Consider the following 12772-nt stretch of genomic DNA (forward strand, 5'->3'; position numbering starts at 1 on the left):
TCAGAACACTAAGGCCCATGTGCTATTTAAGGCAGGTAAAATCTATATGACAGATAATGGGAAGCCACTGCAGAGATTTTAGCTGAGGAATGATGTCTAGTTATTAAAGTGTATCAATAATGCCTAATTATTGCCTTGAAATCCTTAAAAATATCCAGAGAAAATTATTTTGAATTGACGTTCAGTTAAAATAGTTATATTTCTGTGTAGTGCTTTTACAAGTTATGAAATGAATGAAATGAAATCAAATGACAGAAACTGTGGCCGGCATGCAGAACTAGGGATGCAGAAGCCCCTTTCTTTGGTCTCAGATTGTACCTTTCTCTTTTTTCTGATACCTGAGCTTTTGGACCTTGAAAGGAATTTACTTGTGGAAACTGAGGGCTGAATTGGTTCTAGGATGCCGAATTTGCTCATGGGGAGTCGTGGGGATTATGCATTACATTAGAGTGCAAATGACGCTTTGCTAACAGGAGAACCCATATGCAGGAAGATTGTGTTGTACTCCTAATCATTCACTTCAGCGATTCTTGAACTTGCAAATCTTTATTTTAATCTAGACTGCAGCCCATCTGCACAGAAGAGGTAGTAAAATCGTTAAATGAATTCATATGCACACTCTTTAATTTATTATTGGTTGTAATGTTGACATTATCGTATTTCATGTAGGGAGAAGAGTATAATAATTGCACTAACAATTTATATACATGTGCCTTTTCAAGAATTAGCAATTTTCTAGTAATGGCCAAGAATTATTTTCTTAAAACAAACGTTATTGCTATTATAAGACTTTAGTCTTTTTTGTACTAATTACAGTTTCAGTAAGAAATTCATTTGGAGTTCCCCGTATTTTCTTAGAATCTCAAACGTATTAGTTTTTACCAAGAATGTCATGTTTTACTACATTTTTTGCAATATTATAGGATGATGAATTGTTATATGAATTGGAAATAATCAGTTTTGGTCATTTTTTTACAAGCTCTGCAAAAATGCCATTTGATATGTTTTCAAGACTCTTCTAACCCTCACCCCACACCCCCCCGGGCGGATCCAGAGAATAGAATAAGATTATCTGGACTATATCTTTAAATATTTTGCTTTGTTTGCAAGCATATTTAGTAGTAAAAGCTTCTAAACAATGGAGACATTTTCCCATGTACCTGGCTCCTAAAATGTTACTAAAGAAAATTATTTATATTGAATACAATTTTCTTATTACAAATATTTTATTTAAAATGAGATAATCTAAGCTACAGTTTATGCAAAACCACTTAGAGCCCTTTAGATTGACCTCTGATCAGTCTGGCTGTCATGACCCCAGGGAACAAGAGCGAGCTCTAACCCGTGTGCCCTGGGGGCTGTGCTTGTCACAGGCTCCTGTCCCATCCTTTGGGGCCACTGCTTAGTAGTGCATGTGAGCCACTGAACACCTGACGTGAACCCAGCAAATGAGGTAGCTAAACATGGAGATTTTCAATGTAAACTACACAGAGAGGGAATTTATGTTGATTTAGGCTTTAAAACTGCTTACTATTCTAGCCTGTTTTATTCTCAGACCAGTGAGATCATTCTGGGTCTTTATTCTTCCTGCTGGTCTTCAGATGCCATCTGAGGGGCAACCTCTGGATACAAGCTGGGCTGAACAGACCCACCTAATCTTAACTGGCAGATCCTTTGGGATAGAATGACTAGAAAATCCTCCATTCATTCCTTCATTTATTCACAGAGTAAAAAAGTATATGAGTACTTGATATATGATGGATATATCGTGCTGGGGATACAACAGCGAATCAGCCACAGCTCTTACCCTCAATACGGCTCACTGCCTGAGAGCATTAATCTGGCCTCATTCTTTCAGCTTTCCTTTCTTTGTTCTATGTTTGACATACAGAATACCTTCTCTCCAGTTTTCCTCCGGTGCACGTTAATGGCCGTCCTTGTACGCTGTGCTTCCCGTGGCAACTCATTGCTGGCTCCAATTTGGCAGGTAGTTTATTACCTGCTCCATTTTATAGATGAGGCAGTAGAGAGCTCTTTTTTTCTACATTAGAGCGAAGACTATCTGCAGACATTAAAGCTACAAGCTGGGAGACAGAGGAAAGTATTTTCCTGCGTTTGAGGACACAAAATTCAGCCCTTTCTTGAAGTTCAGAAGAGCCCCAAATTGAGTTGCTCAAGAAAATATTTTTTCTGGTTATAATTAGTACTAGGTTGAGGGAAAATTACAAACCTCATCTGGGAATAACTTAATTGACCACTGGATGTCACTGTTGCTCCATATAAGTACTATGGACACAGCTACTTGGCTTGAGGACTGGGGAGGTTTTGTAAGTCTGTCTCTATATTTTTAACACTTTTGCTTTGTCCAATTTGCATTATAGTCATTCCGGATTTTCTTTGAAACAAGGTTGTATTACAAATAAGCAACTTAACAAAGAAATAAAATTTCATCTTACCAAGGAGTAACCGTGGTTGATGATCTGATTTAGGGGAGGAAGAAATGCTTGGTCACTTGCAAATTGTCCACAGAATAACCTGATGGAAAGCCATTATTTCTCCTTTGTCTGAACACCCGGATTGTTGAGATTCTGTGCCACACAGGGACTGAGCACAGTACTCATGAAACTGAAGAGTCACCTTTTAGAGGTCACCTCTTCCAACATTCTGCCTAATGCAGGAATCCCTTTTAGGACCTAAATGAGTGACCACTTGCCTCTGTTTGAACCTCACCCCCAGAAACCATGCTCACAGATTCCCCAGGCACCCCATGCTGGAGTGCTGGAATTGAGGGGGAAGGATAGAAGGATCTGTCTTCAGCTCACCTTTTTGTGTTCTCTCATGAATCCTATGTGATGTTAGATGCTTGTTTCTGAAAGATGCTGTGTGAGTTTAAACGAAGGGGCTTGGCCCAGGCTAGGGGCTGTGAGAAGGATCAGCTGTGGGAGGGTTAGTTCCTGGAGCAGTCTCAGTGGGTCCAGGGAGGGAGGCTAGGGGCCTTCTGGCCTCCCTCAGATCACATAATGTAGTAGATGCTTCCTCTGGCTGCCCTCAGACACTGTGCTTTTTATGAAGATGCTCCTGGTAAGCATAGGAGGAGTTTGACAAATTCAACAGTGGTTACATTTAATTAATATAGTTCTCTCTCCCTAGAGCTTTGTAGAGGTGAAATCCCATAATTGAATCCTGGTTTTGCACTGGCTTCTGGTATAGAACTGAAGGACCACTGCTACGGAAAAGCTTTGCATTTTAAAGCTGGGAGAAAGCATTCACTGTTTTTACTCCCTCACCCACAGCCATTCTTTCAATGGAGACTGCTGTTTACCTACTGGTGGGAGCATCTCTCTGACACTCATTCCCTCATTTAGAAACCCAGGCTCAGGGCCGCCATCTAGAGACACGAATGATGGACAAGATGAAGAACTTCCTGAATTTTTACAAGCCCCAGGGCCCTTAGAGACAAGATACTTTTATCCATTACTAATGGGCACTTGGCTTTTTTTTTTTTTTTTCCTGTGGCTCATTTCCAGTTCAGAATTTTAGTGAAATGCCTAAAATCACAAGTAAGCTCTGGAATCCAACAGATACAGACTTAACTCTTGTCTGGGCCTCTTTCTAGCTGTGTAACCTCAGGCAAATTACTTATCTTCTTTAATCTTCAGTTATCCCTTTTGAGAATGAAGACAATGATAATCATAATATCAACCCTCCAGGGCTTTGCTAAGGATTAAATGCTAAGGATTTAGGGGTGTGTAGCACAGTGCCCGCATATGACACATGCTCCAAAAGTGCTATCTTCTAGTACTGAGTTGGATAAGATGACTCAAGAAAGGACAGGAGGAATTTGAGGTTAACATTGTAACTATAAATTTCAGAGAGGCCCCAAAGAGCAAATGATGGGATCACAGCATTCACTCATGTAATAAGCACTTTTGAAAGCCTTTTATTTGTTAGGCATGATACATAGAGGAGGATCAGGCTCTGTTCAGAGAGTTGACAGTGGAGTGGCTGAGACATACCAACAGATAATTATAATACATCTGGTGGATGCAACAGCAGAAGAATGTCCAGGAGTTAGATAGTACCAAGTCTAGAGACTCCAAATTCCATGGATACAAATTTAATGTATTAAATGCATCTCATTGATTAAAAAAATTTTTTTCTGGATTCTGTTATTGCATAATCCAGGCATTTGGACTGTTAGTAAAGAGGTGATTATATAAACCTGGCATCATTTGAAGCCTACTGTGCCATTCCAGGATATGGAGTTATTGTGTAAACAATACACATGAAAAGTGCTATGAAAAAGTGAGATTTTATGTTCCTTTGCCATATAAATGTTTATGTTCCAAGCAAAAAAATTAAGACCGCCAAAAAGATAATACAAGTGCATTTATATTTCCAGTTGGCAGTACCTTTCCCATCTGAATATACTTCCTGTCATACTTGCTGGGCTTTTACATAAATCACCTCAATGTTTAAACCAGTTTAAGCTTTATATGAGTACATACTTCATAGATTAAAAAAACATGCAGAATCAATTTCATTTCACTCAACTAATTATTTTTTTATGTTGCCAGTGATACAAATTAAAAAAAATTTTATTGGCGTATAGTTGATTTACAATGTTGTGTTAGTTTCAGGTATAAGCAGAGTGAATCAGTTATACATATACATGTATCCATTCTTTTCTTTTTTTAGATTCTTTTCCCATAAAGGTCACCACAGAGTATTGAGTAGTGTTCCCTGTGCTGTACCGTAGGCCCTTATTAGTTATCTATTTTATATTTAGTAGTGTGTATATGTCAATCCCCAAACCCCAATTTATCCCCCCCAACCCCTGGTAACCATAAGTTTGTTTTCTACATCTGTGACTCTAGTTCTATTTTATAAATAAGTTCATTTGTACCCCTTTTTTAGATTCCACATATAAGTGATATCATATATTTGTCTTTCTGTGTCTGACTTACTTCACTTAGTATGACAATCTCTAGGTCCATCCATGTTGCTGCAAATGGCATTATTTTGTTCTTTTTTATGGCTGAATAATATTCCATTGTATGTATGTACCACATCTTCTTTATCCATTCCTCTGCTGATGAACATTTAGGTTGCTTCCATGTCCTGGCTATTGCAAATAGTGCTGCCGTGAACATTGGGGTGCATTTATCTTTTTGAATTATGGTTTTCTCTGGGTATACACACAGGAGTGGGATTGCTGGGTCATATGGTAGTTCTATTTTTAGTTTTTTAAGGAACCTCCAGACCATTCTCCATAGTGGCTGTACCAATTTACATTCCCACCAACAATGTAGGAGCGTTCCCTTTTCTCCACACCCTCTTCAGCATTTACTGTTTGTAGATTTGTTGATGATGGCCTCACTCAACTAATTACTATAGTGGTGCTATATATAGTGTACTGGTAACATTGCCCCTCAGGTTACATCCTTCTTGACAAGTGTTGAATATTGAGCTATCATTTTTATCTTCCCCATCTATTTTTTTTTTGGCTGCTCCACGCAGCTTTCAGGATCTTAGTTCCCCGACCCAGAATTGAACCCAGGACCTCCAGTGAAATCATGGAGTCCTAACCACTGGACTGCCAGGAAATTCTTGATCTTTCCCATCTAAAACGTTAATTGCATCCAAGACTTCAGAAGTTGTTTACCAACAACATATTTTTTACAACTGTTCATTTAACCCCCATTGTTGAGTACCTACAATGTACAAAGTACATTAAACATGAAATTGCAAACAGCGTCCCTTTTTTCACTTAGCAAAGGTCAACATCGAATTGTTTCAGTCAACCTGTCTGCTAAACATGATGTAGGCACCATCTGCACTGGCAAGAACCTAAAGTGTGTGTTTCTTAGAACAATTGTGGAAGCTTATACTCACTGGCAACAAAAAACCATTGAAGTAATCCAGGTTCTAATTATATGTATCAGGGGATCTCATAAAAAAAATAATAGCGGGAAAAAAAATGTTAGAACTTCCAACAGGTATATGCAATGAAGAAGAAATATTGCTAGGTATAGCCCACAGGACTTTTATTTTTATGTATTTATTTTTGACAAACAAAAATTGTTTATATTTAAGGTATATTTGTCTCTCTGTGTCTGGCTTATTTCACTTAGCATAATGTTCTTCAGATTTATCCATGTTGTTGCAAATGGCAGGGTTTACTTCTTTTTTTAAAGGCTGAGTAACATTTAATTTTACATATATACGATATTTTCTTAATTCATTCATCTGTTGACAAATGAATTTGGGTTGTTTCCATATTTTGGCTACTGTGATTAATGCTGCAGTGAACATGGGAGTGCAGACATTCCTTCAAGATAATAATTTTATTTCTTTTGGATATATACCAGAAATGGGATTGCTATTTCATATTTTTGTGATATTTTTAATTTTTTGAGGAACCTCTATATGATCTACCCTGAAGAATATTCCATGTGCACTTGAGAAGAGTGTCTGTTCTGCTGCTGTTGAATGGAATGTTCTTAATATGTATGTTAGGACTATTTGATCTAAAGTGTTGTTCAGGTCCATTGTTTCCTTATTGATTTTCTGTCTGGATGAGACGTTCCCTACTTCAGAGCTGTTAATATTTGCTTTATATATTTGGGTGCTCTGATGTTGGGTGCATATATATTTACTATTGTTATTTCCTCTTAATGAATCAACTCTTTTATCATTATATAATAATTTTTTTGTCTCTTATTACAGTTTTTGACTTAAAGTCTATTTTGTCTGATATAAGTGTAGCTACTCCCACTCTCTTTTTGTTTCTGTTTGCATGGAATATATTTTTCTATCCCTTTACTTTCAGCCTGTGTGTTTTCTTAAAGCTAAATTGATTCTTTTATAGGCAGCATATAGTGGGGTCTTTTTTTTTTCCCTTATCCATCCATCCACTCTATGTCTTCTGATTGGAGAATTTAGTCCATTTACATTTAATGTAAGTATTGATCAGCTCACAGGGAGATGGCACTGTGGCTTGTAATCTTGTGCCCTGAAAGGATAAGAGGAAATCCCTCATGGTGGGAGGTCAAAGACTAAAGAAAACAAGCATGTCCAAGGCTTGATATGGTGTAAAGACTCCTCCCTTCAGTTCTCAACCTTAATACCAATGTCTTGTGTGGGTAGGTTGTTTTTTTTAAATGAAGGCAGTGTTTTATCACTAGAACAGCATTACCACAAGACCAGGGTGACATAAGCAAAACCTGGGGGAGAACCATAAACTCAGCTATTTAAGGAGAAGCTCTGGATAACATATAAATAGGTTTATTAGTTTTACTAAACACTTGAGTTCGGCTTTGGACTTCTGTAATCCATAGAATGTAGGTTTGAATCACTGTAACCTAGAGCTTACGGGCAGTATAGACTTACCCTCCTAATATTTGGAGCACACAAAAATGACAGAGTTACTCTTCCATGATGGCTGACCCATTTAGACACACTGGATGATAGCAAATATTTATCACAACAGTGCAGAGAAATCACATGTTGGTGCAGGAATTGACTGATAAAAACACTTCTGTTTACTAATTAACAGTGCCTGTGGCTTCTACTTCCATGGCAGCTTGGAAATATAGAAGTCATTAAGTAAAAATTCACAAAATGGGAGAGAATCAATTTTATGCTGAATTATCCATTATAAAATATTTCTTCAAATCTCTCTCTTCATTGTGAATCTTATAAAAGTCAAAACTTTAAACTACTTATATGATTATAATTATTTTAAAAGTCTTATTAAATTTTCATCTATAAAATATCTCATTAACTTCCACACTTACGTCAAGGTTAAAGGTGGGAAATGAAGCAAGGTATTATTACTGAAAAACAGTCGAAGCACCTAAATTGTTTTTCTTAGTTGAAATTGGTATATGGTATGGTTCGACAACACAGGCAACCAATGAGGCTGACCTGATATTCTACAAGTATTAGCTAAGATTCCCACGCTGGGAATTTTAAAATTTATTTTTGAATGGATAGGGAATTTAAAATAGAAAAAAAGTTACTTCAACGTTAGTCATAATATCTAATAAGTGAAGGGCAGCAGAATATGCCATCTCAAAATATGCTATTTTATTTTATTATTTATTTATTTATTCTTTTGGCCACACCATGTGGCATGTGGGGTCTTAGTTCCCTGATCAGGGATCAAACCCGTGCCCCCTGCAATGGAAGCACAGAGTCTTTAACTACTGGACTGCCAGGGAAGTCCCAAAATATGCTGTTTTAAAACAAGGGTTATTTTGAGCTGAGGGCAATTAAGAAGAGGCACATACAAGAAAAGTTCTCTGCAGTCCCCCTATTTGCCTAAAAGCAGAACATAAATGTGTAAAAGTGTCCCCCCTCCCCTCTTTACCAGGAAAGACAGAAGTTAATCAATGGAGACTACTCTAGATCTTTATCAGCTAAGAGATAGCACCAGAGGAATCTTTATAACAAACTTTACTAACTGGCCCTTATCTACTATTAATTTCCTTATATTTACCTTCCCATAATTTGTCCTTCTGAGAAGCTCAAAGACCTTTTCCTTTGTTTTGTTACTTCTCTACAAAATTATTATTCTTTGCTAAGATTCCACATAAGTTCAAGTTCTAATCACCTCTTTGAGTTATTCATCTTTGAGTACTCCTGTGTGTATGTGTGATGTGCATGCTAATAAATGTGTTTGTTTCTTGCTTTTCTCTTATTACTCTCTCTTTTCTCAGTCTAATTTGTAGAGTCCCAGGTAATGAACTTAAAGATGGGTAGAGAAAAAGTAATTTTTTTCCTCCCTTACACAAGCAAGTTGTTTAGGTTCTGCATTATATAAAAGGAAGTTCATGTGGTAAAAATAACACATTTTTCTGGAAAAGTCTTCAAAAAGAAGGTAAAATATCCAAGTAATAGATCTTTAAGAAATCTACATTCAGCAGTTCTTATTTCCCAAGAGGAGAAATGTTTTCTAGTTTGACCTATATTGTTTAGATTGTTGTTTTATTTTCTTATAAAATTAGTAATACACATACATTAAAATCAAAACATCTGGAAAGACTAATTTTTGAAATCACCCATGCTTATTTTTCCACCCCCTCTGATAACAAATAGAAGGCAGGTATCACTCTTATGGAAATAGTTGGCCTATGCAGTCCACCATGGCAGACAGGAGGTGGTGGACCAGGGCGCAGGGTGGGAATGCCATCTTCCCAGTGCTTTTCCTTTGAGGGCTACAACTGTCCTCCCAACTGTTAGAGGCCCCAAATCTTGGGAAGATTGTACTTTGGACCCTCTTCCTTTTCTCTTTCTCTCTCTGTATTTGGGAAAGGGGTTGCAGAGGAAAAAAAATGATAGAGTTTAAGAATAGGTGGAATTTTTGTTCAGTTATTCATGGTTTTTTTTCTTTCTTTTTTCAGTTTTAGTATTTTTTTAAATTGAATATAGTTGATTTACAGTGTTGTGTTAATTTCTGCTGTACAGCAAAGTCAGTCAGTTATATATACATTCTTTTTAAAAAAAATATTTATTTATTTATTTGTTTATTTATTTTTGGCTGCGCGGGGTCTTAGTTGCGGGATCTTCATTGCAGCATGTGGGATCTTTAGTTGCGGCATGTGGACTCTTAGTTGTAGCGTGCATGCAGGATCTAGTTCCCCGACCAGGGATCGAACCTGGGCCTCCTGCATTGGGAGCACAGGGTCTTATCCACTGGACCACCAGGGAAGTCCCCCATACATTCTTTTTTAAAATATTCTTTTCCATTATGGTTTATCATAGGATATTGAATATAGTTCTCTGTGCTATACAGTAGGACCTTGTTGTTTATCCATCCTATATATAAAAGCTTACATCTACTAACCCCAACCTCCCACTCCATCCTTCCCCCAAGCCCCTCCCCCTTGGCAACCACCAGTCTGTTCTCTATGTCAGTGATTCTGTTTCTGTTTTATAGATAGGTTCATTTGTGTCATATTTTATTTTATTTTATTTTTTTATAGTGAAAGCTCTATTTTCATTGCCTTTTATTTTCAACAATGATTACTTGAACTTAAAAAAAAAAAGCCTTTAATAACTAATGGTTATTGAAAAGCCAAACCTTTCCAGCCCACTTCATATTCTCTTTTAACCATTTCAAGGCAGAACAATGTTCCATACTATAAACCTGTTCCTTATTAACATTGATGGTCATGTGCTTAATGAAAAGCTTTGGATCTGATATATGAGCAGCCATAATTAATCTTTCCACTGCAGCTTGATAGTCATCCTTGCTCTGAGATTTGTTTTCTTCACATCTTTTTTTTTTTTTTTTTTTTTTGTGGTACACGGGCCTCTCACTGTTGTGGCCTCTCCTGTTGCGGAGCACAGGCTCCGGATGCACAGGCTCAGTGGCCATGGCTCACGGGCCCAGCCGCTCCACGGCATGTGGGATCTTCCCGGACCGGGGCACAAACCCGTGTCCACTGCATCGGTAGGCAGATTCTCAACCACTGTGCCACCAGGGAAGCCCCTCTTCACATCTTTTAAAAACTATCTGTAGCGTCTGTGTAGAAGTTCCAGGACTCTGAATACTGTTAGCATTGGATACCAGGAAGATTTCAATAGTTAAAAGCATTTCAATCTCAGACAAATAGGAAGGAATCAGTAGAAGTTTTCGGCATAAATTTCCCTCCAATGGTGGGTAGTAACCCAATGAAAGAGCACTTTTGTGTGGGCTCTGGCTTTGAGCCGTAAACAACTTCTTCCTAAAGAAGTACTTAATCTTCTAAGAAAGGAAAAATCAATAGGGATGCTCTTTGAAATCATGAATTCTGCTCCGGAGGATGACATACAAAGACTGTTGCTTTCTACACAGGCATCTTGAGAATTTTGAAAACCTGGTAGATTTTTGCAAAACTTCAAATGTCTGTCTGTAAAGACTCTTCGCTAAGATTTCATGTGCAGTTGTACAGAGCAGATTATGCCAGTTGAGCACATCCAGTCTATCACAAGGCCACAGTGGTGTATTGATGACTCCCTCTGACTCCCTTAATACCCAAATGGCACCATCTAGGCTTCCGCTTTTTAGAAAAATTTCTGCTGCAATATTCACAACTTGACATCTTGGTGCTAACTTCTCAGGCCCTGTAAATCCTTTTAAACTTGTAAAATGTATTTTTAATTCATATAGTTTATCTAAGACCTTCCTTCCCTTGGACCACTGCAACAGCTTGTGGTAGAAGTACACAGCACTGATTACGATTCTTCCCAGCAAAGTTTTATCTACTTCACTATTTTGTGGATCTTTGCTAACTGTTTCAGCGAATTCACGAAATGGAACACCTGGTCTCTCTTCTTTACAGTCTTTTGTTAGAGTTTCAGCAATATAAGCACAAAATCTCTGGGAAATCTGCAAATTTTTTACAGCCCAGTTTTATGTTAATGTATAAATTTCGCAATTTGGTCCAGTCACCTTTTTCTTTACAATACTCTATTTCATTCAAGGCTGACTCTAAATCACACTTCCAGTTCTTTTTAAACTGCCTCGTCCGTAACCTGTATTTCATTTCCAGAACTGCAGTTATTTCTTGCTTGGAAGCCATTGAAAAAGATCTGGTGAGGCTGGCCGGGAGGGTCAGCTAGAAGCATCTGATGACAATGTGACTAGGCCATAGCCAAAAGAAGGAGAAGGGCTTACGGTGAGCATATGAACAATAATAAGTGCTTTGCCTTCATCCTTTTAAAGTCCCCACCAAAATACATATATTTTAGTCCTAATTATAATGATTCTTCTTACCTGGATTTCATTTCCAGAACTGCAGTTATTTCTTGCTTGGAAGCCTGTACTTGGTATAAAAGCTTAATAATATAATTAAAGTGTTCTGGGTCAAGTACCGTCCCAGCTTCAACAAGCTTGCAAAAGATATCAAAGCAGGTACAGCATTCCTTAATTTCATAGTTGCCACATACTCAAATATTTTTAGTAATATTTTCAGAGCAGGCAGCATTTTAACCATTATGCTGAGGTTCATGACCTGAAATACTTCTTTCAATAAACAATGTTTGAGTAAAGAATTTAGAAGGTCATTTAGCACTTGTAAATCAAAGTGTATACCTGGCGAAAACTTTCTGTAGTACTCCATAAACGTGTTTACAGGTCAGTCCCTGGCTGTGGATCATCACTTGAGGCTTCAGTAACTTTTCTTTTTTCCTTGGTGTGTCTTCCCGACTGCAAGGGTAGCTCTGCTTCCTTCGCTCCTTCTAAGCCAGGCTGGTCTGATGGGTCTGAAGAGCCCACCTGGCTCCCAGGCCCCTCCACTAGCTGCCTTGCTGAGGCCTTCCTAGGCCCGGACGCCTCACCCGACTTGTCACCTTCCACCTCTTCTCTCCCAGACGGCCTGGGACACCATCCTCTTGCCTGCTCTCCTTGCGCCCCCACCCCCGCCTCAGGGCTGCAGCCTCCCGCCTCACCTGTCACCTTCACGCCCTGGGGCCCGAGGGTGGTGGCCTCAGCATCCGCCTCAGGCCACCTGTCTGCCCACCTAGGCCCTCTGCGCCCGCTCACAGGAGCCCACCAGGCGGCATGAAAGCTGCTCCCGCCACCAGGCACCTGCCCTGTGTCATATTTTAGATTACACATATACGTGATATCATTTGGTGTTTGTCTTTCTCTTTCTGACTTACTGAGTATAATAATCTCTAGTTGCATTCATGTTGCTGGAAATGGCATTATTTCATTCTTTTTTATGGCTGAGTAATATTCCATTGTATATATGTACCACATCTTCTTTATCCATTCATCTGT

At 38.4% G+C, this 12772-nt stretch overlaps 1 protein-coding gene across 1 annotated transcript in view; it reads right to left on the reverse strand.

The window, feature by feature from the left end:
• Window positions 1-10063: 10063 nt before the first annotated feature.
• Window positions 10064-12772, reverse strand: part of LOC102986953 (protein TOPAZ1-like) — a gene marked incomplete at its 5' end in the record, with an annotated part of 4320 nt that continues 1611 nt past the window's right edge. The window contains 6 exon segments of the mRNA XM_024120599.1: window positions 10064-10289; window positions 10515-10698; window positions 10701-10875; window positions 10877-11371; window positions 11373-11523; window positions 11765-11897. Coding sequence (XP_023976367.1) covers window positions 10064-10289; window positions 10515-10698; window positions 10701-10875; window positions 10877-11371; window positions 11373-11523; window positions 11765-11897 — 1364 coding nt within the window.

The sequence above is a fragment of the Physeter macrocephalus genome, chromosome 19 (genome assembly GCF_002837175.3).
Source record: "Physeter macrocephalus isolate SW-GA chromosome 19, ASM283717v5, whole genome shotgun sequence".
In the NCBI taxonomy this organism is placed as follows: Eukaryota; Metazoa; Chordata; class Mammalia; order Artiodactyla; family Physeteridae; genus Physeter; species Physeter macrocephalus.